Source organism: Microchirus variegatus (genome assembly GCF_963457635.1).
Source record: "Microchirus variegatus genome assembly, chromosome: 20".
Taxonomy (NCBI): domain Eukaryota; kingdom Metazoa; phylum Chordata; class Actinopteri; order Pleuronectiformes; family Soleidae; genus Microchirus; species Microchirus variegatus.
The window spans coordinates 3377248-3400776 of NC_139821.1; the positions used below are offsets into that span (position 1 = coordinate 3377248).

The 23529-nt window shown below is 43.7% G+C and overlaps 3 protein-coding genes across 3 annotated transcripts; 2 read left to right on the forward strand and 1 right to left on the reverse strand.

Annotated features, from left to right (window-relative positions):
* The first annotated feature begins 586 nt into the window (after nucleotides 1-586).
* On the forward strand, nucleotides 587-14158 carry LOC310941686 (cryptochrome-1-like). Its single transcript, XM_083906894.1, has 12 exons — nucleotides 587-1501; nucleotides 7917-8025; nucleotides 8115-8257; nucleotides 8355-8539; nucleotides 9409-9950; nucleotides 10043-10194; nucleotides 11160-11362; nucleotides 11933-12055; nucleotides 12151-12249; nucleotides 12349-12432; nucleotides 12555-12657; nucleotides 13358-14158. The coding sequence occupies exons 1-11, from the start codon at nucleotides 1344-1346 to the stop codon at nucleotides 12653-12655; spliced, it is 1899 nt and encodes a 632-aa protein (XP_083763020.1). The 5' UTR covers nucleotides 587-1343; the 3' UTR covers nucleotides 12656-12657; nucleotides 13358-14158.
* A 1151-nt stretch (nucleotides 14159-15309) lies between these two features.
* Nucleotides 15310-16666, reverse strand: LOC310941913 (transcription termination factor 2, mitochondrial-like). The gene has a single exon (XM_083907165.1). It carries the CDS (start codon nucleotides 16652-16654, stop codon nucleotides 15551-15553), a length of 1104 nt encoding a protein of 367 aa, XP_083763291.1. The 5' UTR covers nucleotides 16655-16666; the 3' UTR covers nucleotides 15310-15550.
* Nucleotides 16667-22054: 5388 nt separating this feature from the next.
* Nucleotides 22055-22882, forward strand: tnnt2c (troponin T2c, cardiac; the record flags this gene model as incomplete). The annotated part of the gene is made up of 1 exon (XM_083906665.1): nucleotides 22055-22882. One exon carries the CDS (start codon nucleotides 22055-22057, stop codon nucleotides 22880-22882), a length of 828 nt encoding a protein of 275 aa, XP_083762791.1.
* Nucleotides 22883-23529: the final 647 nt, after the last annotated feature.

A 23529-nucleotide genomic window follows, 5' to 3' on the forward strand; every position in this document is an offset into this window, starting at 1 on the left:
ACTTAACCAGAGCTTCACATCTTAATCCAGACTCTAACCAGGACCAGGTTTTTGGTCCCAGTGAGGAGTTACTGGTCCAGGGGTTGACACTAGAAAACACACACGCACACACACACGTGTTTATCTGGGTTATCATGGTGTAAACAACGCCATTGTTGGCCTACATTGTTGTTTACGTGTTTATTATGTCATTATGCAACATTAGCACAACTCTTTTTTTTCTTACATTTTAAGGGTTCATTATTGCGATTAAGTTGCTGCTTTTGCCGCGGCGTTGCAGTTAAAGGTGGATATTATGAAACGTAAGTTGGTTTGGTTTCATAACTTCGCTGTATTCAGCCTTTCGAGGTCACGGGTGTTTTGTTTTTTTTCTACCGCACACCCAGTCCCTGTTATTAGCTCAGGGGGAGAGACGCAACGAGAACACGCTGCAGAAACGTGACTCCGCACGTCGGCCCTCTCGACCAATCACAGAGCCGCAACGCGCGCGCGTGCGTCCGCCCGTGGGCGGAGTCCGGGGCTCGGTAGGAGCGGTTTGGTGCGCGAGCAGCGAGCGTCAAGCAGCTAGTCGTGGATTCTACGTTGGAAAGAACGGGTGTGTTTTCTTTTTTGTCGTCGCTTTCTCCACAAAACGGTCCCAAAAACCTTCGGAGACGGGGTCACACGGAACCGCGCAAGGTATTTCAAGCAGCTAAGTGAGTTTAAAACGACTAAATTTGTAAAAAAAATCGTAAAATCGCGGGGCAGATTTTTGTATTTACATAACCAGCTTTCGTCAGCAGTTGTAAACCGCAGTGAGTGAACCGGGTCTTCCTGTCACCGTGTGTATTCACAGGCACAGAAAGCCACTCTTTTGTCACTTAACCTCGATTAATCGACTCTAGAGTGTATTTGGCGCAATTTCTGCGTGTTTTCTGTGGCTATAAACGTGCTTTTTTCACCCCCACCCCCCCCCACGACACGCAATAACAAGTTATACAACGAGCGCTCCCTGCCGAGCGACCAGCAGGTCCTAGCGCCCGCCGGATTTTTTCTTCCGGGGAGGTCGCCCTTTTTCGTGGCCAAATGAGTCAGCGGCCGTGCGTCTATACATTCTTTGACATTATGGAAAAGGTTCTTTTAGAGCAAGGTTAATATTCTGCGGAAGTGGAATTGTTGAAAACGCTTAAAAAGCAGCTTTTAAAGGACTGTTCCCCCCCCCCTCCTCCAAGCGTCATTTGGACTCACCGTGTCCTTGTTCTCCAGTGTTCTTGACTCAGCCGGATTAAAGTGGAGTTGATTTAACAGTTTTTGGTTTTTTAAAGAAAAAGGATAATAATAAACAGAACTCGTCCAGTTGAGTAATGGTCATTAATACCATCCACTGGTTCAGGAAGGGCTTGCGTCTCCACGACAACCCGTCCCTCAAGGACTCTCTGCTGGGAGCGGACACCGTCCGCTGCATCTACATCCTCGACCCCTGGTTCGCGGGCTCGTCCAACGTTGGCATCAACCGGTGGAGGTGAGTCACCGCCCGCGGGCGATGCACGTGTACACGCACGCTGGCACCGCCGCTGTCACGGGGAACACGGGGAGGGAATGGACCCGCCTGTTTTCTGCGTGTGGCACGTACACAGTACACGCACTGAAAACAACACAACTCACACAGGGGCGTTGGGATGTTTTCTGGGGACAGTGCAGTTATGGACACTCATAAGATGCAACTTTCTATGCAACATTTTTACTATTTCGATAGTCGATTATTTGGTTGTAGAGTTGGTTTAAGCATTCAAAACAAGCCTTTTAGCTTCTAAAATGTGGATATTTTCTAGTTGTTTTGCTCTTTTTTTTATTTATTTTTTTACAAATAAATCAATAAAACTGGACAATTTGGTGTGTAAACAAAACAATACGTCATCATTTTGAGGTTTGGGAAACACCGGTCAACATTTTAAGGACCAAACATGAATCAAAGTTGAATCATTTTGGTCTGTAAACAAAAGATATTTGACAACAGCATGATTTTCCAGGTTTGGTGAACACCAATCAACACTTTTTCAACATGTTCTGACACTTTAAAGTCCAAACAAATAGACAAATAACCAACTTATTAGCTGCAGCGTTGATTTTAAATGTCAATAATGTGTTCAAAACAAGCTTCAAGCCTTCTAAAATGTGGATATGTTCTACTTGCATTGCTTTACTTCATAAATAACTCATTAAACTGAACAATTTGGTCTGTAAACAATATTTAGTTATTTAAAACAACATTTTAAGGCCCAAACATACTTAGTTGTAGCTCTGATCTAAACGTCAATAAATGCAATCTGTTGCCAGAAATCATTAAAACTGAAATATTTTGGTCTGTAAACAAAAGATATTTGACAACAGCATGATGTTCCAGGTTTGGGGAACAACAATCAACACTTTTCCAACATTTAAATGGACATTGGTCAACGTCCATTCTTGACCCGTCTTGACTCCTTGCAGTGGCATCTATTTTAGGAATGAAGGTAATGTGACCAAATTAAGTGGCTAAAAAAACAAACTGGAAGGAATTAAATAGAACAGCAAGTCCTCTAAATCCTGCACGTAGTACTTTGGTTAGATGGACATTATTACTCGATGAATAGAGTCATTGTTTTGGTTCTTAAAGTGCCAGAAAATGTTGATCAAACCTGGAAATTATGATGTTTTTGAACGCCCTGTTTAAGGATGGCACGATACCACATTTTTAAAAGTCTGATTCCGATACAGATATCAGACCTGTGCAGTCATTTTATACCTTTTTAGACACATTTGTGCTATTGCTGCGTTAAATCTAAAGTGCCGTGATTAGAGAAGTTTGCTCTCCTTGAATGTACTCGTGCATAAAACTGCAATTTTTTTACCCATTATTGCCGTTCATCAAAAGGGAATTTTAATTACAACTTTTAATACATAATCAAATCAGGCAAAGTGAAGTAATGGGCTGTGACATCCCACATCATTTTATAACAGTACTTTAACTCCCCTTTAAAAGGTGAGCGCGATTTAAGATAAACAGTCATTTTGAGTGTTTACCACCGCCTCCCCCTCCAGACTGTAATTATCTATAATATAATTATCGTTTTTTTTTAATAATATGGATTATGACTGCACCAGCAGCCTCAGAGGAAAGAGACATCAGGTATTTCTTTCAGGGAAAGAGAAGCTTAACATCATATTTCCTCAACTCCAGATTGTTGGCATGTGTGAGTGGAGAGTGGAGAACGTGACATAGATACAAAACCGGTCTCAAGGATTAGCTTGTGATAGATCACGTGTTTGAAAAGGAGTAGGCATAAGTACCTATTATTATTATCATTACTATTACACGCGACCTAATTTATAGACTACTCCCATCCCGTCACCAAATAATCTTCGTGTTCTCAATACAATACAAGAAAAACCGGAACATTTCTATCACCATCCTGGATTAAACTGCTCTTCTTCATCCGTATTTTGATTTAAAATGTGTATTTAGTATGTTCTTTTAAGCTACTGAGCTGTTTTGGTTGCATTCTTTAAAGTTACGATTTTTGGCTTGAAAAAGATGGATAGTTCAGCCCAATTTCCAGTTTAATTTGATAAGACAACAAATAAGACAAAAGTGTTATTAGCTGTAGTGTTTTTTACCCTTAATACAAGTGACGGACATCCAACTTTCCGACTTGAGAGGGCGTTCTAGTTGAATGAAATTCCCACTTCCGACTGCCATTAGACCTTTTTTTTATTTGACCTGTTAACGTCACAGACCAAAACAAATGTAGCTAGCGGGGCTAGTTGCTACAACGTCGAGTGCAATTCTTTGTCTTGCTACCATCATTTACCTTAAATATTTAACTCTTACACCAAAACTGTAACTTTAGCGGCTGTTGTCTTATTTATACAGAAGAAAATACAGCTTGAAGTAGAGTTTTCATGTGTTTTAAAAGTCACGTAAACCCTTTTATAGGTTAGTTGTTACTACATCCCCCTGGCTTCTCCCCCTCCGGTCTTCTATGGAAAGATTCCTCACTCATAACGTAACAGTTGGAATCTTCCTTTCCAACTTTGCGACCCAGCGTGCTTCCCGACGCAATTTTCACAGTGGTGCGCCCGTAGCCCGGGGCCCCGTTTCATAACTGTAAAACTGTTAGAAATGGTCCTCGCGGGCACAGGATGTTGTAGTGAAAGAGCTCCTGAGGTGAACGGCAACAGTCACGCAGAGATGAGCGGTGTTACAGAGCGTCCGCGTTACGCTTCCACATTTATGTAACTTCAGACAGAGGTGATGCGGCGCTCACATGTGGATCTCGCTCTGTATGTCGCCTCATTTCATCTTGTATAAACACGAAAGACTAAGGGATATATATCGGGAGATACTGTATTGGCTTTAAATTGAATTATTTTAACATATAACAATGCCTATATCCCCACTAAATAGGCTGCTTTCTTATTTTATACAATAAAGACAATGCCTTGGCATCCCTTTAGCGCAAACAACTAACACTTTAGTACTAATATTTCAGAGAAATGCTGATTGGTGTTTACCAAACCTGGAAAATTATCATTTTGTTTTGTCCGCAAACCAAACATTTCTTTGTTATATTGAGCAAAAGAAACCAGAAAATATTCACGTTTAAGAAGCTAAAGCTAGAAGCTGTTGGTGCATTTTTATCTCCCGTTGGTACGTTTCTACAGTTATTGATATCGGTGACTGGAAAGAATTATTGTTATGTTATGTTATGTGAAAATCAGTTTCTAAAGTTCCGTCATGGGATCAGCGGTTACAGATTATGGTCTCTGCGATGTTTGTCTCGTGGTTCGTGAGAATCCTTACATTTTACAGCTGCTCGTGGTCACTCGCGGACGACTCAGACGATGCACTCTGTACCGGCTTAGGTTTAAGTGGTCAAAGGTCACCTTTGTGTGGCTTTGCATAACACGCTTTCAGCCTCTTGAAGGTGAAGTTCAAGAGGCAGCGAGCAGACGTGTGTTGTGTAAGCGAGGAAAAACAGCATTGACGGTGGAGGTAATTAAGTTTCCTCGCTGTTTGAGAGACATTCCCAGTAATCCGCGTTGGCTATATTATTATTTACACTGCTGTTCAAAAGTCACTTAGAAATGTCCTTAAGGAAAAGCAAATTTTTCAATGAATATAACATTAAATGAATCAGAAATACAATACTCAATACATTGTTAATGAGGTAAACAACTATTCTGCAAACTGGTTTTTAAATGGAACATGTACATAGGTGTGTAGAGGCCCATTTATAGTGTTCTAATTGTACTTTGTGTTAGCTAATTGCGTTAGAAGGCTATTGGATGATTAGAAAACCCTTGTGCAATGACGCTAGCACAGCTGAAAACGGTGTTGCTAGTTCTTTGACGAAAGGGCAAAGTTATTATTTTATAATTAATATGTATCAATCTCTTGACTATATATCTGTTAATTTTTCATCTCTTTTGATGAATAAAAGTCTGACTTTTAATGGTAAACACGACAAACATCGTACAGGTGACCTCAAACTTTTGAACGATAGTGTATTCATGAACGAGTCAAAGAGTCGGCGTTGACCGTACAAAAACCCCGAAACGTTAGTCGTGGACCGGGTGTAATAATCTGAGAAGGATCGGCGTCCGATCATAACGTAACAATAACTTCCCATGCACACGTGTCACAAGTAGGTCACTGTGTTAGCCTTGTAGCTCCGCCCATGCTTCCTCGCTCTACAGTGACCTACTTCTGTGTGTTTTGCTGCCACTGGAGACCCCGACAATCTCTGGGCGATCAGCGCAACTGCAGCTTACCTAATCCCAATCAAAGCTGCTGCTCATCTGATATCCACTGTTTAGCCGTTCGTACGCGAAACTCGGGACAGAGACATCGGGTCATGGGAGCGCTCTTTGATTTCATGTTTGCAGTGAGTTCATGAGGATTTAATCAGTTGTAGCAAGTAGTTGGCACAGAAGTGTCCAGTGTCCCAGGAGCCAGGATACAAAACACACGATTGTTCCTCCTTGTAAGCTAACACTTAAATCTGTAGTGGGGCAGGATTGCGGGAACAAAAGGCTAACTGTTACATAAATGAAAATGCTATTCTGGTTTTTCAGCCTCTTAAATGTGAATATTATCTGTATTTTTTTGCACCGTATAACAAATAAATAATTAAATATTCATAATTTTTGGTTTGTGGACAAAAGGAGACGTTTGAGAACATCGTCAATTTCAACATTTTACGAGAAAACAATCGTTAGCTACAGCCCTACTGTCCAATAAAATGTTAGAAAATGTTGATCTTTGTTTTCAAAAACTAAAATGCTTAATTTTAAATGAAAAAATTGGGTAATATTCACATTTAAGAAGCTGAAAAATCAAAGAGTATGTTGATGATCAAAATAGTCGGCCATTTATCACGTAACCGAGGCACAAACCTCCGTTAAAGTAATGCGAGACTCGGCCTTTATTGCTCAAAGAAAAACCTCAATACGTAGCTTTTCAAATGCTTTGGTGTCAGGAATATCCTCCATTGACGCCTCAAAACAAACGTTAAATAACTTCTGTCTTCTTCTGACACACGGCATTCTCTGTAAACCTCTTCCAGGTGTGAACTGGGAAATAGTAATGATTAAAAGTGGAATGTCGTATTTTTAGGTTTTTGGACAATAGATGATCATCCCATCTGTGAAACTCGAAGTAGGTCACGTCGACCTTTTTTTGGCCAACGGCGTTGTTTAAAAAAAAAAAAAAAGGTCCAGAGTTGGACGGCGTGTGCTATTTTTTACCAGGCGACAGTCGAGGAGTCGGGTCATTATTTAGGTACATGTGTTCACATGGAGAGCGTGAAAGGAGCTAAAAACATCTGCCCTGATTTGTCCTTTTTCTGAGTGTCGCTGCTTTAGTTCAGCTCTGGTTTTAGAGACACGTAAACTCTTATTCATGTAGTGATTAGAGACTCTTTTCATAATAATCAGCTGCAAATAAACGCTTAATAATCCGTTTAAATACGCACGTCATCTCTTTTTGAGGAACCCCTAACATGTACAGCAGTTATTAACAGGGGGAGTGAGAATAACTTATACGTGAGCTGGTAAGAGCCCGATGCTACAGGAAACCTCCGCCTACGATCTCTGGTTGCTATAGCGACAGCACAGGAAGCACCACATCACTGTTGACCTATTGTCCGGGATGATAAAATCAGAAATAAAGCAGAGTAAATAATGCATGAACACGGGGTTGTGATATTGACTCAACACACATTTCAATCGCATTTGTTCCATGTGGTTAACTGTGTGTGTGTGTGTGTTTTCTGAGAATGCATTCGTTGGTTGACGTCACCGCGCGACGGCGACGATTCGCACGTCCGACTGTGACAAAACCATGATTTTCTTGAAAGCCTCTTTGGAGCAGAGTGTGAATCATGCATATTATCTACATAATGTCTCTCAGGAGAAAGAAAAGCAGCCTCTCAGCAGAGGGAAGATGGCCGCCCACTGGTCCTGCTGACTCACGCCGTTTGTTCAGCCTCCTCCGGTCGACACGGTTTTCCTTATACGCGACGCGGCAACATGAGGCGCTCCTCGTGTTTTAATCCAGATTTCATAACCGATGACGTGGTCGGGACTCAACGACCTCGTGAGATGACGAAAGTCCAGCGTGTTAAAATACAGGTGGCGTTAGTTTAAAAGATGAAACGATTAGATTTGTGGACAAAAACGAGACATTTGAGAACGCAATTTCCAGATTTGGAAAACACCAATCAATATTTTCGGACATTTTACAGACCAAACGTGTACTCGATCGATCGAGAAAATGGCCGACGGACGAATGCATTATCAAAATAATGGTTAGTTGCAGCCCTACGCTGAAGGCTACAGAGGTTTTTTGAATATCTAAGTGTCTTAAAGTCTCTTTTTCCTTGTCGTTCCTCCAGGTTCTTACTGCAGAGTCTCGAGGACTTGGACTCCAGCCTCCGTAAGCTCAACTCTCGCCTGTTTGTGATTCGAGGACAACCCACCGATGTCTTTCCCAGACTTTTCAAGGTGACGTGTTCGGACCCCGAATGTTCTGCCGTGATGTTCGAAACAAAACATAATAATAATAATAATCATCGTTATATTTATCTCTTCAGGAGTGGAAGATCAATCGTCTGTCTTACGAGTACGACTCTGAGCCTTTCGGGAAAGAGCGAGATGCCGCGATTAAGAAGCTGGCGTCTGAGGCTGCAGTGGAGGTGATCGTTCGCACCTCGCACACGCTCTACGACCTGGACAAGTAAGTTCTCCACGCACCCCACAGGTGTTTACTCTCTATGTGTTTGTGTATTTATTTATTTTTAAAACCTAAACCTCTCGACTCTTTGCCCTTGAAGGATCATAGAGATGAACGGCGGTCAGTCCCCGCTGACCTACAAGCGCTTCCAGACGCTCATCAGCCGCATGGACGCGGTGGAGGGGCCCGCAGAGTCCATCACGGCCGACGTCATGGGGAAGTGCACGACGCCGCTGTCCGACGAGCACGACGACAAGTTCGGAGTGCCGTCCCTGGAGGAGCTCGGTGAGTCTGGACGTCCGTCCGTCCGTCTTTAGTGATCCGATCGTGGCCAGACGACACAAACAGACGTGTTTGGGGAACCTTAATAGTCTTAAAGGGACCAGCCGGTCTTGTATAAGTCAGGGTTTTTTCCCCTGTAGAGCCTTAAAGGTTATTGATAACGGTTTTAAATGAAATTGTAATTCGACCAGGCAGCCAGTGCAGAATCTGGCTTCCCCACCATTTAATCTAAACTACACCAGGGGTTCTCAAAGTTTTCATACCTGAGGGCCAATTTAGGAACCCAACATTGGACTGAGGGCCGCCAAAGGAAAAAAAACTGAAATAAATCCCATGTGTAATAACTTTAATGACCAGATTGCAGTTCCACAGTTTAGCGTAATAATATAAGCGTTAATATAATAACGCTTTATAATTTACTGGGTAATTACCCAATATTTTGGCCATTGTTCTTACCTTCTAATTACAGGTTAATACCAAGTAACACATTTCTGTTACCATATATTTACTGGGTAAATAGCTAGTAATTGGGGGCTGTAGCTACCTGCTTATTACCAGCTTATAACCCAATAATACAATAAAATTCACCATATAGAAACCAAGTAAATACCCAGTATTTTTGTTTACACTTATTGGTCTGTATCCAGTAATGTCCAATAAACATTTAACAAGCTTAGTAGCTCCTGGATCAAAACTATCAACTGTAATTAATTGCGGGGGCCGCCAGAAATGTTTCTGCGGGCCGCCATTGGCCCCCGGGCCGCACTTTGAGAACCAGTGAACTACACAACGACAATTACTACTTACTATTAGTTCGTACCAGGTCTGGACGTGGTCTGCCTGAACTTAAATGTGTTCTTTTTGTCCTGCAGGTTTCGACACCGAGGGTCTGGCCTCAGCCGTGTGGCCGGGGGGAGAAACCGAAGCTCTCACCAGACTCGAGAGGCACTTGGAGAGGAAGGCGTGGGTCGCCAACTTCGAGCGCCCCAGAATGAACGCCAACTCGCTGCTGGCCAGCCCGACGGGCCTCAGTCCGTACCTGCGCTTCGGCTGCCTCTCGTGCCGCCTCTTCTACTTCAAGCTCACCGACCTCTACCGGAAGGTGAAGAAGAACAGCTCGCCGCCGCTCTCGCTCTACGGGCAGCTGCTGTGGCGCGAGTTCTTCTACACGGCCGCCACCAACAACCCGTGCTTCGACAAGATGGAGAGCAACCCCATCTGCGTGCAGATCCCGTGGGACCGCAACGCCGAGGCGCTGGCCAAGTGGGCGGAGGGCCGCTCGGGCTTCCCGTGGATCGACGCCATCATGACTCAGCTGAGGCAGGAGGGATGGATCCACCATCTGGCCCGGCACGCCGTGGCCTGTTTCCTGACCAGAGGAGACCTGTGGATCAGCTGGGAGGAGGGCATGAAGGTACAGAGCCACGTGTTTCAGTCACTTCCTGTCTTTTTCCTGCTCTACACTCTGAATGAAATAACTGAGCATGTTTTCTTGTGCGTGTGAAGGTGTTTGAGGAGCTTCTGCTGGACGCCGACTGGAGCGTGAACGCCGGCAGCTGGATGTGGCTCTCCTGCAGCTCCTTCTTCCAGCAGTTCTTCCACTGCTACTGCCCCGTGGGGTTCGGCCGACGCACGGACCCCAACGGAGACTACATACGGTGAGCTAGCTTGTTATTTTTTTAACGGCTACTTAAACTAATCATTTTAAGACTTATATTTGGGACTCTTGAGGCCATACGAGTGTGAAAAAAGATGACTCACTCGTGTTTTTGTGGTCCAGCTCAGTCTAAGTGCAGGAGAGAAAACATGTGATGTTGACTTCCTGGATTTGTTGTCGTTGGATCTTCCGGATACTATTGCAGGCGAGGGCAATAGTATCCGGAAGAGCGGAAGTCGGCGAAGTGTTCTGTTCTTGGTTGCACAGTGCAGCACAGAGTTCTACACAAACTTCCAGCCTCAGAGTGAGTGAATGACGGCTTTTCCAAACGCTAGCTGCTGTTAGCTGCCGTAGTTTCCTGTGTCTCATTTGCATTTAAAGAGACAGACACTCAAAAACAGAGCGTTCTGAACACGGCGAGGTTATTGAACTGCTGTGGTGCTTCATCCTTAAGGTATTTTGACCAAAGTATGTCCCAGACATGTTCATTAGGACACCAGGGAGCTAGGCTAACGTGTAGAAATAGGGTATAATACGAGTCCTTTAATAGCACTTTTTTTAAAAGTCATCACAGTCTTTAGTTGACGACTGTCTGTGTTCATGAAAACACCAGGGTTTCACTCTGAGACTTTGGGGATTTTCCATGGATTCTCCTCCACTCGTTCTCCAGCGTCTGTGCCCTTAAATACGTCAGACGTGGATGATGCTATGTTGTGGAAATTGTGGGTTATCGTGTGTACAAGTGTTGCTATGGTGACACGGCAGATTTTCACCATAAATGGTCCGTTGCGCCCCGGCCTTCACACATTTGATCGGAGTCCCGGTCTGCGGTCCCACAGTGCCCCACTGTGGACTCAGGCAGAGCGTGCGCTTTCTTCAGTGTTGACAGCAGTGCACAGCTGTTTTTTTTGAAAGTTATGACGACGACCGGCGCTCACTAATCCTCGTTTCTGTCCATCGTTTCAGGCGCTACCTGCCCATCCTCAGAGGCTTCCCCGCCAAGTACATCTACGATCCCTGGAACGCTCCGGAGAGCGTACAGAAGGCGGCCAAGTGCATCATCGGCGTCCACTACCCGAAGCCCATGGTGAACCACGCAGAGGCCAGCCGCCTCAACATCGAGCGCATGAAGCAGATCTACCAGCAGCTCTCGTGCTACAGGGGCCTCGGTGAGAACGCCAGGAGATTCTACTCCTTTTTATTTAATCAGGAAATCACAGTGTTACATAATTATGCAACAGGATGCGCAATACTTCTTTGTTTACGCCGCCGTTTTGGCAGGAAAATGGCTTTTTTGAGTTCTTTTCACACTGTAAAATCCACAGATATTAAGCATTATATCACAGAATTTGACAGTCTGAATAGATCTGATGCTTTTACTGCCCCCTGCTGCTCTTCATGACTATGGAAACGGCCAGGACGGACATTATTCTATAGATTAGGTTGGCGTCCAGATTTGCAGCCTTAACCCTATCCACATCAGTTCTGCACATCTTTTCCTTAAGTTTCCCCTTAATTCTCCGACCCGTTAAAAACTGCTAATGCTAATCTAGATGACGGCAGCTAGCGGGACAGCCTAGAAATAGCAGTTTCTCTTCACTTTCACGGTTTTCCAGCAATTTAAACTCACTGAGAAAACAAAGTGAAGAGGGTTTAATGTGGGAATGTCATTCCAAACCACAATATGTCTGTTTTAAGTCATTTTATCTCACACACTCTTGTTCCTCTTTTGTCCTCAGGCCTTTTAGCGTCGGTTCCCTCCAACCCCAGCGGCCACGGCCACGGCAACGAAGCGAGCGAAGCGTCCTCGGACGCCATGGCGTTCCACTCCGAGGCCGCGCCCAACGCCGCAGCTCCGTCCAGTAAGAGACTCGACCTTTCTCTGTAGCTGTAGCTGCACTCAAGATACTGTTGTTATTATTATTATTAACTTTTATATCATATTGTTTTCCCCCAGATTACCAGATGCCTGCTCACTCCCAGGGAGACTGGCAGAGCGGAGTCATGCTGTACCTTCAGGGGGATTCGCAGACCAACACAGGCACACACCAGCAGGGTGAGCGTCCGCGCCTACTTCGCCTTTTAAAGTCGTTCATTTAATTTAATTTAAAGCGCGTTTGGTGCTAATTCTCGAGCGTCGTTTTTGTTGTTCCAGGTTACGCTAGCACCAGCACCAGCAGCAGCATGATGTGTTACACTCCAGGCGCTCAGCACATTCCCGGCCCTCTCGTTCAGAAAGGTGAGAACCGACGGTACGACGTAGTTCTAACACATTCAGGGTCGACTCGTGTAACTTCAATGGAATTCATAATAAGCCTTAAACCGTCACATTAACGCATCCGTACCGTTATTTTTCTCCAGGGCTGGATCATCACTCCAACTCTCACACGAGCGGCAAACGACACAGTAAGGAGTCGGGAAGCGGGAAGAGCTCCAAAATCCTGAGGCAGAGCATTCACTGAAGGTGAGCGAGACACTTTGGGAATTTGTATGTGGGATATTTAGTTCATTAAACGACCGAAAACGGCAAAAACGCTCGGTCAAACACTTATTTTTCCCCATATTTTCAACCAAGTACTTAAAAACACAAGGAACACCCCTAAAATTCACTACATTTTACTTAAGGTTTTACAAAAAGTACTAAAAATGACCTTAACCCCACTTTTGTTTGTTGGATTTTGGTCTTTTTGGGATATTTTTCTTTCTGTTTTTTATTCAAATATATATGTGTTGTTTTTCTTTTATATACACATTTAACAAAACAAGAAACTATTCTGAAACCAATAATATATAAAAATATGAAAAATGGAACAATAGTAGTAGTAATAATGACCTGAAACATAAGCTACTTATGCTTTTGTTAGAATTACAGTAATACAAATATACAAGTTTTTCTGTGCTTAAATGAGTAAAATAATATGTATATATACATACACATGAAAAATTGTAGTTTATAGTAGTCGATAATGTAAAACCACTAAATAAAAACAACAAATATATGGTAAATATGAAGTTTGATGACTTGAAAATGTCCAATTTCTTTAACCCTTACCATTAATGACGTTTTGTGCCCTTAAGGACAAATGTGTCAGTATATTAAAGGAGCTCTGTAAGGCGTTTTAAGATAAAACCATTAAAATTCATATTTTTTCCCCCATCCTCAGGAACCTCTGCAGACACGCGTCGACCAAAACGACGTTTCGCACTTTCCTTTCAAAATCACGTCAGAGTCACGTGACCTCGCCTCGAGGAAGAGGATGAGGAAGAGGAGGAGCAAACGCATCCTTCACGACTCGGCGTTTGTGACCGGACTGTAAATTATATTATGTTGTATAATATTATATTAAACCATTGCTCGTCTTTGGGTTCATGACGGCTGGGACTCGGAGTCCTTGTGTGTATATAAAGAATTTGCTAAATTTCAGCTCACATACAACTTGTACATATTTGGATATTGTATGTGCGTTTTCTCTCTTTGTGTAGACCCCTCCCCCTCATAGACTCACTTGATATATATATATATATATTTTTGATATGAGAAATCATTGTCGATGGATCTGTTTTTTTTTTCTTTCTTTGTTTTTTTCTGAACGTTTTTATCGATAAAATGTTTTCAAGGCATTCGTAGAGTGTCCATTCCAAGCTAAACGACGGCGACAGAATCAGCCGCACGTCGTTCTCCTCGTTTTTTGAAGCATCCCACGTTATCTGTGGACAGAAGTGTATCCGCGGTCTTTCTCTCACTGTTCCTCACCGCTGTAGACGCGACATCCGTGTATTAATGATCAACTTTGTCTCATGTTTTCGGGGGTTTCTTACGAGGAAAAAAACGATTGGGGAATTTAGAGTCGTCATATCACTGTGTCCTCTAACGTGCGACTCCCGAATAACTGTACCACAGGAGAGAACCGCTTCATTTGCTTCCTGTTCCTACTCGATGTGCTTGTTTCATTAAAACTGGGTTCAGTATACACACTTGTTTCGCTCGTATTATTTTGCACCTCAGCTTCTATCTTCAGCGCTGCTCGTCTGTGATCGCGCAGTCTTTTGACGCGTATAGCTACTAGCCAAGTTTCGTTTGAATCTCAAGCCTGCGTTAAAGGAACAATATGTAGTATTTATGGGTTTATATTACCCAAAATCCACTTTTTCATACATATTATGTGCTCCTGCATTGTCTAGTCACTGTATAATATTCTTTGTTTCATTTTCGTAGTGTTTCAAAAAGTCATTTAAAATAACATGGTCGCGGGCCGCGGTTGCATAGCCACTGTTAGCAGCGAGACGCCATGTTTCTACCGGTGCCTGAAAGGACAAACACGAGAGAACAAATCAAGCGTCTCTTTACTTGTAGCAGGAAGTCCCGCCTCCACTCTCTCTCCGCTTCGTCTGCTACGGCCGCGGTAGCTCCGCCCTCTCCCTCGCCTCACGAACCTCATCTGCTGACACGGAGAAAGACGACGAGGACGACATTTGACCAGCTGCGGACACCGTAGCGCTCAGGGAAGGGAGGGGGTGAGCAGAGCAGCAGGTTTTTGTTGTAATTTCAGCCTCTCCTCTAGATGTCACTATAAACTACTTACTTCCCCTTTAAAAGCCGATAAACCTGGCTAGCTTTTCATTAGTGCTGTGTGATGGGTTAACGCGGGTTAACGCATGGCACGTTTCCATGACGACTGACCGGAAAAAGACGCGCCTGACGCCACGTTTACGTAAGTCCAGGCACCGTTTACCAGTTGGCGCCGTTAGCCGCATTAGCTTCTTTTAGCGCCGGTTAGCTAGCTGCGGTGAAGCAGATCTTCTTCCGAGATGGAATTCCATGGGCGCCCACGTTGTTGGAACCCCTCGGCATCGTCAGCGGGGATCCTCAGGGTCTCGGAGAACGTCTGGATTCTCCAGTTCTCCAGAGACTTTTTGTGTCTGAAACCTATTAATTAATGATAGTGAAGAAAGAAACAAAGATGTGATAAAAGTTGACATTTATTAGTCATCTGATGTGTTCAAAAAACCCACAATCTCAGTAGTAAATCTTTATGTTCCCTGGTGGTTTAACGTGCTTTTTAAGCTATTAAACTATATAAAACAATCATTTTAAAAAGCAATCTTTGTCATACATGTGACAAGTAGGGTAATACATTGGAAGACGATCATAAATCAAGATATTGGTCAGTCAAACTTCCCCCGAAACTTCTTCAGATGGTTGATTTCGGGAAGACATACCCGCCACTAATCAGGAGGGTTGTCTTTGTATCGCTGGAGGTTTGAAAGTAGAACCAGTGTAAAGTACACAATGTAAACAAAGCCCTTGTGCACAAAATAAAGCTAAAACGTTCACTCCTCGACTGTCCCGAGTGGAGCTACGGTCTTTGTCGACTGCGGTTCAGTTCGACGCACGTCTTCTCAAAGTCTTTCTTGGTCCCGGCGAGAACGCCTAAGCTGCCGGAGCGAACGTCGTACCCGCGCGAGGCTAACTTCTGGACGCGGTGCAGGGCGACCGGCGCGTCGAGCTCCAGGACGTCGGGAGATTCCTTCACCTGCTGGACGCTCGCGTCGTTGTCCATCAAGGCCTGGAACCGGGTCACCAGCGCGGTCAAGGAGCAGCGCAAAACCAGCGGGCAGGAGACGACTATCTTCTTGAGTTCGTCCGCTGAGCAGTCCAAAGCGCTCTGGATGAACGCGAGCGCCAGCCACGTGTTCTCGGGCCGCAGGTCGGCGACGGAGGCTCCGAGGCTGGAGACGAGGCTGAGGAGCTCCTCAGAGGCGAAGCCATGTTCTCTGAGGGAACCCAGATTGTCCGTCCAGGTCTGGACCGGCCGCAGGAGGATTCCCGGGTTCTGGTCGAACAGCGTCTGCAGCCAACTGTGAACGTCGGCCTCGTCGCCGCCCAGATCCAGGTAGATGTTCCTCAGCGCGTGGAGGACCTTCTGGTTGTGCTCCACGGGTCGAGCGAAGCACCGCGGCGCGCTCGCCATCACCTCCCCGACGACCCGCCCGCCGAGGCGAAGCTCCCGGAAGAACAGGACGTTCGCCCGCTGGTCGCCGCGGTGAGTCGGCACGAAGAAGGAGGCGGGGAACTTCTCGACGACGCTCATCAAGTCACGCTTGTCGGGACACGCCGACGCCCAGAGGTCCCTCTGGGCAGCCGCTTCCTGCGGGGGACAGAGGACGGCCTCGGGGTGCGCCTCCAGGACGCGGGCGATGGCCGCCCCGTCCGCGCCCATGTCCCGCAGGAGGTCGGCGGTTTCGGACACGAACACGGAGCTCTCCGACAGCACCCAGCCCTTGGACTCGCGGATCTTCTGGATGTCCACGGAGAGTTCGTAGAGGGAGTTCACCGTGTGCTGGTTCTCCGGCCTTTGGTCGGGCGGAGCCGCCGTGGAGGCGGAGGCAGCGAGGGGGAGGAGGCGGAGCCCCATCCTCCGACAGGAAGTGCACAAGGAGGCGGTGGTGACGCGGAGCATCGTTGGGAGTGGATCTGCGCGGACGACAAAAAACAAAAAGTCCATATTATATCGAAGTATGATTTTGTACATTTTTATACGGCTCACATATTCTAATCAACAATGTTATATAATGACATAAGCTAATAATGACTTTCATTAACAGTATTTTTTAGACTATTTTTTTTTAGACTATTTTCAGAAAGTTGTAAAATTTTATGTTTTTTTTTGTTAAATTTCAACAATTTTTGTCAAAATTTCAAATTTCAAGATTTCTTTAATGTAATGTATGAAAAAAATGACTATTTAAGAATGTTGTAAAATTCACTATGATAGAATTTTTTATTTTGAGAAAAGTCAAAATTTTACATAAATTTTAATTTTTAATAGCTTTTTTTGCCCGACCCCAACAATCATTGTAATATATGATAGAAAATCTATATTTTTTGTTATAATTTGCTACATAAAAACAATTAATCTTTTTATTATAGACCAATCAAATTAATAATTGGCTATGTACATTTTTTTTTTTTTTTTTTTTACAGAAAACTCAAAATCCTATTTGCTAAAAATAAACCTGCAATTTTCATTTGTTATCATAGAAAAATCTAATTATGAACTTTTAAGGAAAACTTTTTTTTAAATCTACTGTTAAGGAAATTCTGAATTTTCGAATATCCGATAAAGAAAAACTAAATTTTTTCCTGAAACTTTCTAATTCAGAAACGAAATTTATATAGACAAAAAATAATATTATCTTCTTGCTGCAGCCTCAGCTTTGGCAGAAACTGCAAAAACTTGTTGTATGACTTTCTCTTTCAGGTTGTGAGTGTTTCACCTGCCAAACACTGAATAAATAAACAGGAACATTGTGAACATTGTGAACAACCAGGTCACACATTAATAATAACTGGGTCACATGAACAACATGCACGAGCACAGGAAAAGCGCATTAAAGTTGCATGAATGTGAACGAACAGCGTGTTTGAGAGATAAAAACAGCACTGACTGAACACTGTGTACCTGAATGTTCTCATCATGTGTACACTCTGTACACTACACTGTCATATATATATACACACATATATATATATATATATAATACATGCAGCTGCAAAACAATGCAAAAAAACAAAGAGAAACAGAATAAAAACACACAAACAAAAATATGCACGGTTTAAATTCAATAAAAAAGAAGAGACAAGTGACAAAAACAAAGCACGAGCTCTTCGTCATTACCAGTCTGTCAGGCTGCAGCCGGAGGACTCCGCAGACCACGCCCACCACCTCTTCCGTTTCATAACACGAGCGGCGCAAAGGGGGGCGGGGCCACAGACTGAACTCGTGACCGCGCCTTTCTGCACGCGGCGGCAACACGGAGCGAGCGCGAGGAGGAGGAGGAAGGGGGCGTGGCCAGGGCAACTGCTGCTGCTGCTGTATTTACCGTAACTCACCCACCGCTAGGGGGCGCAGCGGTGACTTCGACACCCAGTGAAAACGATGAACTCGACATCTGAACGCCGCCTTTACGTCACGTCTCTGCTGCTGCGCTGTTTTCACAAACTGGAAGGTAAAAAAACAAAAAAAAAAATGACACGATAATAATGTTTATTGTGTATTTAAGCATTAAAGTCACACAGTAACACACAGTAAACAGCATTGTTAACTTTGCGTCAAGAAATGACACGTTTTCACACGCAAACTTAGCTTAAATGTTAGCAACACACGTTAGCTTAACTGCAGCGCTGTGTTCGTGAATCACACATGGGGGAACAAACATATGATTAATATGATTGTTTTGCTGATAAAAACCGATTAGTTTTAATATTCTTTAAGTAAATACATTAATTATGAAACACAACATCCAAGCTAACTAACTAAAAACGTTTTTTAACAATAATATAAGTCAGCTTTTGGGGCTAAAAATAGCATGAACATGCACATTGTGTTAGTTTAACTGTAAGCTAGCTTCTTTTGCAGCCACAAAATACATACATTATATTATTTTAAAGCCATAATTGATTGTAAAAATGTTTTTAAATATCAGAACTGTGAAAGTGTTGACATGCTAGAACTACTTATTATAAATAACATATAATAACAATATGAATACATGTATAGCTTAACTGCAGTGTTGTGTTTGTAGTCATAAAAAAACATACTTAAAATTGTTTTATAGCTATAGTACTTGACTATAAATGTGTTTTTTTTTATTTTGAAGTACATGATACCGTAATATTGAGGTATTTGACTGGATTTTTTTCCCATTTTCTATTCCAATGTACTGCATATACTTTTTTAAATTTGACCTTACAGGTGTTTCAGTTGACCGCTGATTAAATTGATTAAATTGACATGCTATAACTCCAAAATACTGCATACATTTGATTTAAAGAACGTGTACATTGCTTATTATAATTGAGGTATAGTATAACAATATGAATACATGTATAGCTTAACTGCAGTGCTGTGTTTGTAGTCATTAAAAACATACTTAAAATAGTTTTATAGCTATAGTACTTGATTATAAATGTGTGTTTTTTATTTTATAAGATGTATCTGAAGTCCAGTACGTAAATACGCTTCTTAAATTGGACCTTACAGGTGTTTCAGTTGATCGCTGATTAAATTGATTAAATTAGTTCTCTTAATTTTCAGTAATTTCACATGTTTTGAGTTTTTTGGATGTTTTAGCATAACCATAATAGCAAGAAAATAGCTGTATGTGCAGGCTATTTATGCAGCCTATTTAGCTTATTTAATTAGCATTGACATTAATGTCATCAGTGTGACATGAAGACTGAACAGTGACAGTCAACACAGTGTAGGTGTAGTACACAGTATTGACCACATGAGGTCACTGTGCACCAAGGGTTTCCTCCCTAAGCATTGTAGCTTGCTTTTTATAATCTTTGCGATTGATTTCTTTCACAGTTTTAGTCCTGAAAGCGGTCGTTTATCAGAATTCAACCTCAAAATGACGAGTTTGTCGTACAGTTTGAATTTTAAAAAGTAGTTGCACTTTATTTAGCATCTCTCTCTCTTGAGTCTAGGTCTATTTATAGCCCGTGTCGTTTGTTTCCTGCGTCTTTACTGATGCACACAGTTGTCCGTCGTCTCACCGGCAACTGAGGGCGCCGCGATTATAGCCGCGAGCCACCTGCTGCCCTCATGTCGTGTTTTAGACCAGACAGACATGGGCGGGGCCATTCTCACAGGCTTTAAGACTTGTTTCATGGTTCTTTAAGTTCCACAATTAGAGTCTGAGCTCCGGTAGATTTATAGTAAGACTAAAATATATCCATAATAAGCCCCCCCCCCCCCCCCCATTTCCTTCTGCCCCTGGAGACTATGTGTTGTCTACCACTAATGTACAGTAAAGTCCCCATGGTTTAGTCCAAGGAGGAGGAGGAGGAAGCCGTTTAATTAGGAGTCGCAGACGCACCTGTCGCTCCTCGTCAGTTATCTCATGCTCTTTAAAGAGTTCGCATTTGTATTTTTATGTAACGTAAATTGCGCCACGTCGGTATTTAAATGTTGCCCCGTGGGAGCAATTACATTTTAATCCCTTCAGCGCTGAAAGCAGAATGCCTCCGATGGCGAGAATGTTTTCATTACATTCCGAAAACATGGATGAGGCCGGAGCAGCGAAGCTCGTCTCGCTGCTGTACGTCATCGTTCTTGTAGGGGGACGTTTGTGACGATAATTTTCCTTGACGTACAAATACCAGTTACTCTATCAAGGTTGTGTAAAAATGTTATATACGTTTTCGGACTCATATTGCGATTTGACGTGGGATAAACGAGGGATACTGATCAAAAACTTAAGTATCTACCGATACCGATATACAGATCCAGTCATTTTAGACCACATGTGTCAAACTCAAGGCCCGGGGGCCAGATGTGGCCCGCCACGTCAATTTATGTGGCCCGTGAGTGATTAATTGGTCTCAAAAATCTGTGTTAAAATAGGTCTATGCTGCTTTAAGGTGTGCGTTGACCATAAACTACATACATTTCCCACAATGCAAGGCGATTGCGTTATCCGTAAAGTGACGGCACCGCCACTAGATCTGAGTGTATCATTGTATACGCGTCATGCGACGAGTGAAATCGAATAAGTAATAAATCCAGAAAGTTATTTAGCAGTGGTTACCTTTATTTTACATTATATTTGGTTACATTTATTCTGTATTACCGTTTTGCTAGTTTTTATTTACATTTCTACGGTCTGTGCACAGCGAAGCATGCGATATATACAGTATATATGTAGTATATAGGATTTCTTGGTTGTATCGGATACATTTTCATCTTTCCAATACCCGATCCTGTGATTTCGATTAGGTTAAATGCAGATTTAAGTCAAGCCTTAGGTTAATTTTGCTGTCGTACAATTGTACGTGAATTGTTTCCTACATCTAAGTATGACGTTTTTAACCTTAGTGCGGAATAAAACAAATAAAAATGGCACATTTGGTTTGTAAACTTCACTCAGAATAGCGATTTTGGACAAAACAAAAACCAAAATAGTGATTTTGATTTTTAAAAAAATGTGTATTTATTCAGGCCAAGTGTTCAAGTGCTCTGATTGACTGCTCTAATAATATAACTTTAATAACAATAATAATTAATAATAATAATATTTATTAGAGCTGCAACGATTAAACAGCTATCAATAGATTTCTCGGATGTTTCCTAAATGTGAGTACTCTCTGGTTTCTTTGCTCCTTATAACCCCCAAATAAGTCACTGTGATTGTATGTTTATTTTTGTTTTGTTTGTTTTACCTTTACGCCAAAAATAATAACGTATAAAGTATATTTATGCTAGCCTTAGCGTCGCTCGAAAAGAGTGACAGCTGTAACTCCCCGTCATTAAACACGTCCCCGGCTCTCGCCGCGGCTCAGCGGATCACAACTTACTCCGTTAATGGAGGTTCTTAAACGTTTTTTTTCGTAGACGCGGACGTCACTGCGCTGCAGAGTCCTTTTTTGTATTTCTGCGTCTGCGTTTCGTCGTTCTTTGTCTGTACCGGGCGCCTTCCGAAAGCGTGGATGTTGCTTTGTGCGACTGGAAAACACACAAGTATGTGTGCATCTGTTGTGAGTCTGAAATAGTCTCTCATCTTGTCCTTACAAAGGAATGAGGAGCCCTTTGGGGTCAGGGTGGACAGCAGGGGGTCTTTAGGGGATAAGTGGGGGGGTGTGTGTGTGACTGACAAGACTTGGCAAAGGAGAAAATAGATTATTCCATCTGTCTCAAAGTCCGACCTGCTGCTGACCCACTCTCTGGAGACTTAAGTCGGCCCGTGGTCACATGGTCAGGGCGAACCCTTTAAAAACCCCTCAAGCTCCGCGTCCGACACCCCAGTCTTCTCTGGTCTGCGAGGCGTTAGCTGGTCTTTGCCTCTGAGGAGCCGCCATGTCAGACACTGAGGAGATCGTGGAGGAGTATGAGGAAGAAGAGGAAGAAGAGGAGGTGAATGAGGAGGAAGAAGAGGAAGAAGAAGAAGAGCAGGAGGACGATGAAGAAGAAGAAGAAAAGAAAGGAGAGCACGAAGAAGAGGCCAGACCGAGACCGAAGACGACCTACGTGCCAAACATTGCTCCCCCGAAGCTCCCCGATGGCGAGAAGGTGGACTTTGACGACCTCCACCGCAAGAGGGTGGAGAAGGACTTCAACGACCTCCAGACGCTCATCGAGCATCACTTCTCCAGCCGCCAGAAGGAGGAGGAGGAGCTGGTGGCGCTGCGCACGCGCATCGAGCGCCGCCGCGCCGACCGGGCGGAGCAGCAGCGCGTCCGCACCGAGCAGGAGCGCGAGCGCCAGGCCCGCGTGACCGAGGAGAAGACGCGGCGCGAGGAGGAGGCGGCCAAGCTGCGCGCCGAGGAGGAGGCCAAGAAGAAGAAGATATTCACCAACAAGTCGTTCGGCGGCTACCTGCAGAAGGTGGACCAGAAGAAGGGCAAGAAGCTGACGGCGAGGGAGGAGAAGAAGAAGGCCCTGATGGAGCGCAGGAAGCCGCTCAACATCGACCACCTCAACCAGGAGAAGCTGGCGGAGAAGGCGCAGGACCTCTGGCAGTGGCTCTACCAGCTGCACGCCGAGAAGTTCGAGCTGGCCGAAAAGCTCAAGAGGCAGAAGTACGACATCCACGTGCTGCGGAACCGAGTCAGCGACCACCAGAGGGGCTCCAAAGCATCCAAGACCTCCCGCGGGGCCAAGGGCAAGTCTGGCTCCTGGAAGTGAGGATCTGAAGCCCCTCTGGCAACTGGACTACCAAGTTCTTCCTGGACTATTCAGCTTGAATTCACAACTTGCATTGTAAAAAGCTAATGTGGGGCTAATTGAGGGGAACATCCTTGTTTCTGGGCCCTGGGTAAAATGGTTAACTTTATTTGCCGATTCATCTGCTCACAAGATGTGGTTGAAGGTCAATTTTGTATAAAGTATTTCCACCATTGCGGTTTTCATGACTGGTTTTGTGTGCCCATGTTTTTCCTTCAAGATGTTCTGTAAATCTGTGACAAACAAGGTGCACACGTGGTATTTCTTTTTCCAATAAATCGAGACAAATCAACGCAAGTGAGAGTGTTTTGTGACTTTAAACTCTCTCGTTTACAGTTTGAAGAAACACCCAAACTCTTGGATCTTATCTCCGTGAAGGCCTGGTCGAGCGCAGCATGGGTGTGGTTGTGGAAAATGCCTGAAAAATGTAACAGGTGCTGCACAGCTGATTGTTTTTTGTCTTTCTTTTTTTAACCGCAGCTAATTTAGTCTCAGAAGCTCAGGGGGGAAACGTGACAAGCTTAAGGGTATCCCCTTAAATCTGTCAGATAGACTGTACAGCAATGTATAATAGACCATTTAAAAAAGATCAAAATCTTTGGATAATG

Bases quoted from the DNA above. Each gene is read 5' to 3' on its own strand.
- LOC310941686 (XM_083906894.1), top strand. From the start codon at position 1,344: ATGGTCATTAATACCATCCACTGGTTCAGGAAGGGCTTGCGTCTCCAC. The intron at 8,026-8,114 runs GTGACGTGTTCG...TTATCTCTTCAG, and splicing joins TCTTTCCCAGACTTTTCAAG to GAGTGGAAGATCAATCGTCT. The intron at 11,363-11,932 runs GTGAGAACGCCA...TTTTGTCCTCAG, and splicing joins CTCGTGCTACAGGGGCCTCG to GCCTTTTAGCGTCGGTTCCC.
- LOC310941913 (XM_083907165.1), bottom strand. From the start codon at position 16,654: ATGCTCCGCGTCACCACCGCCTCCTTGTGCACTTCCTGTCGGAGGATG.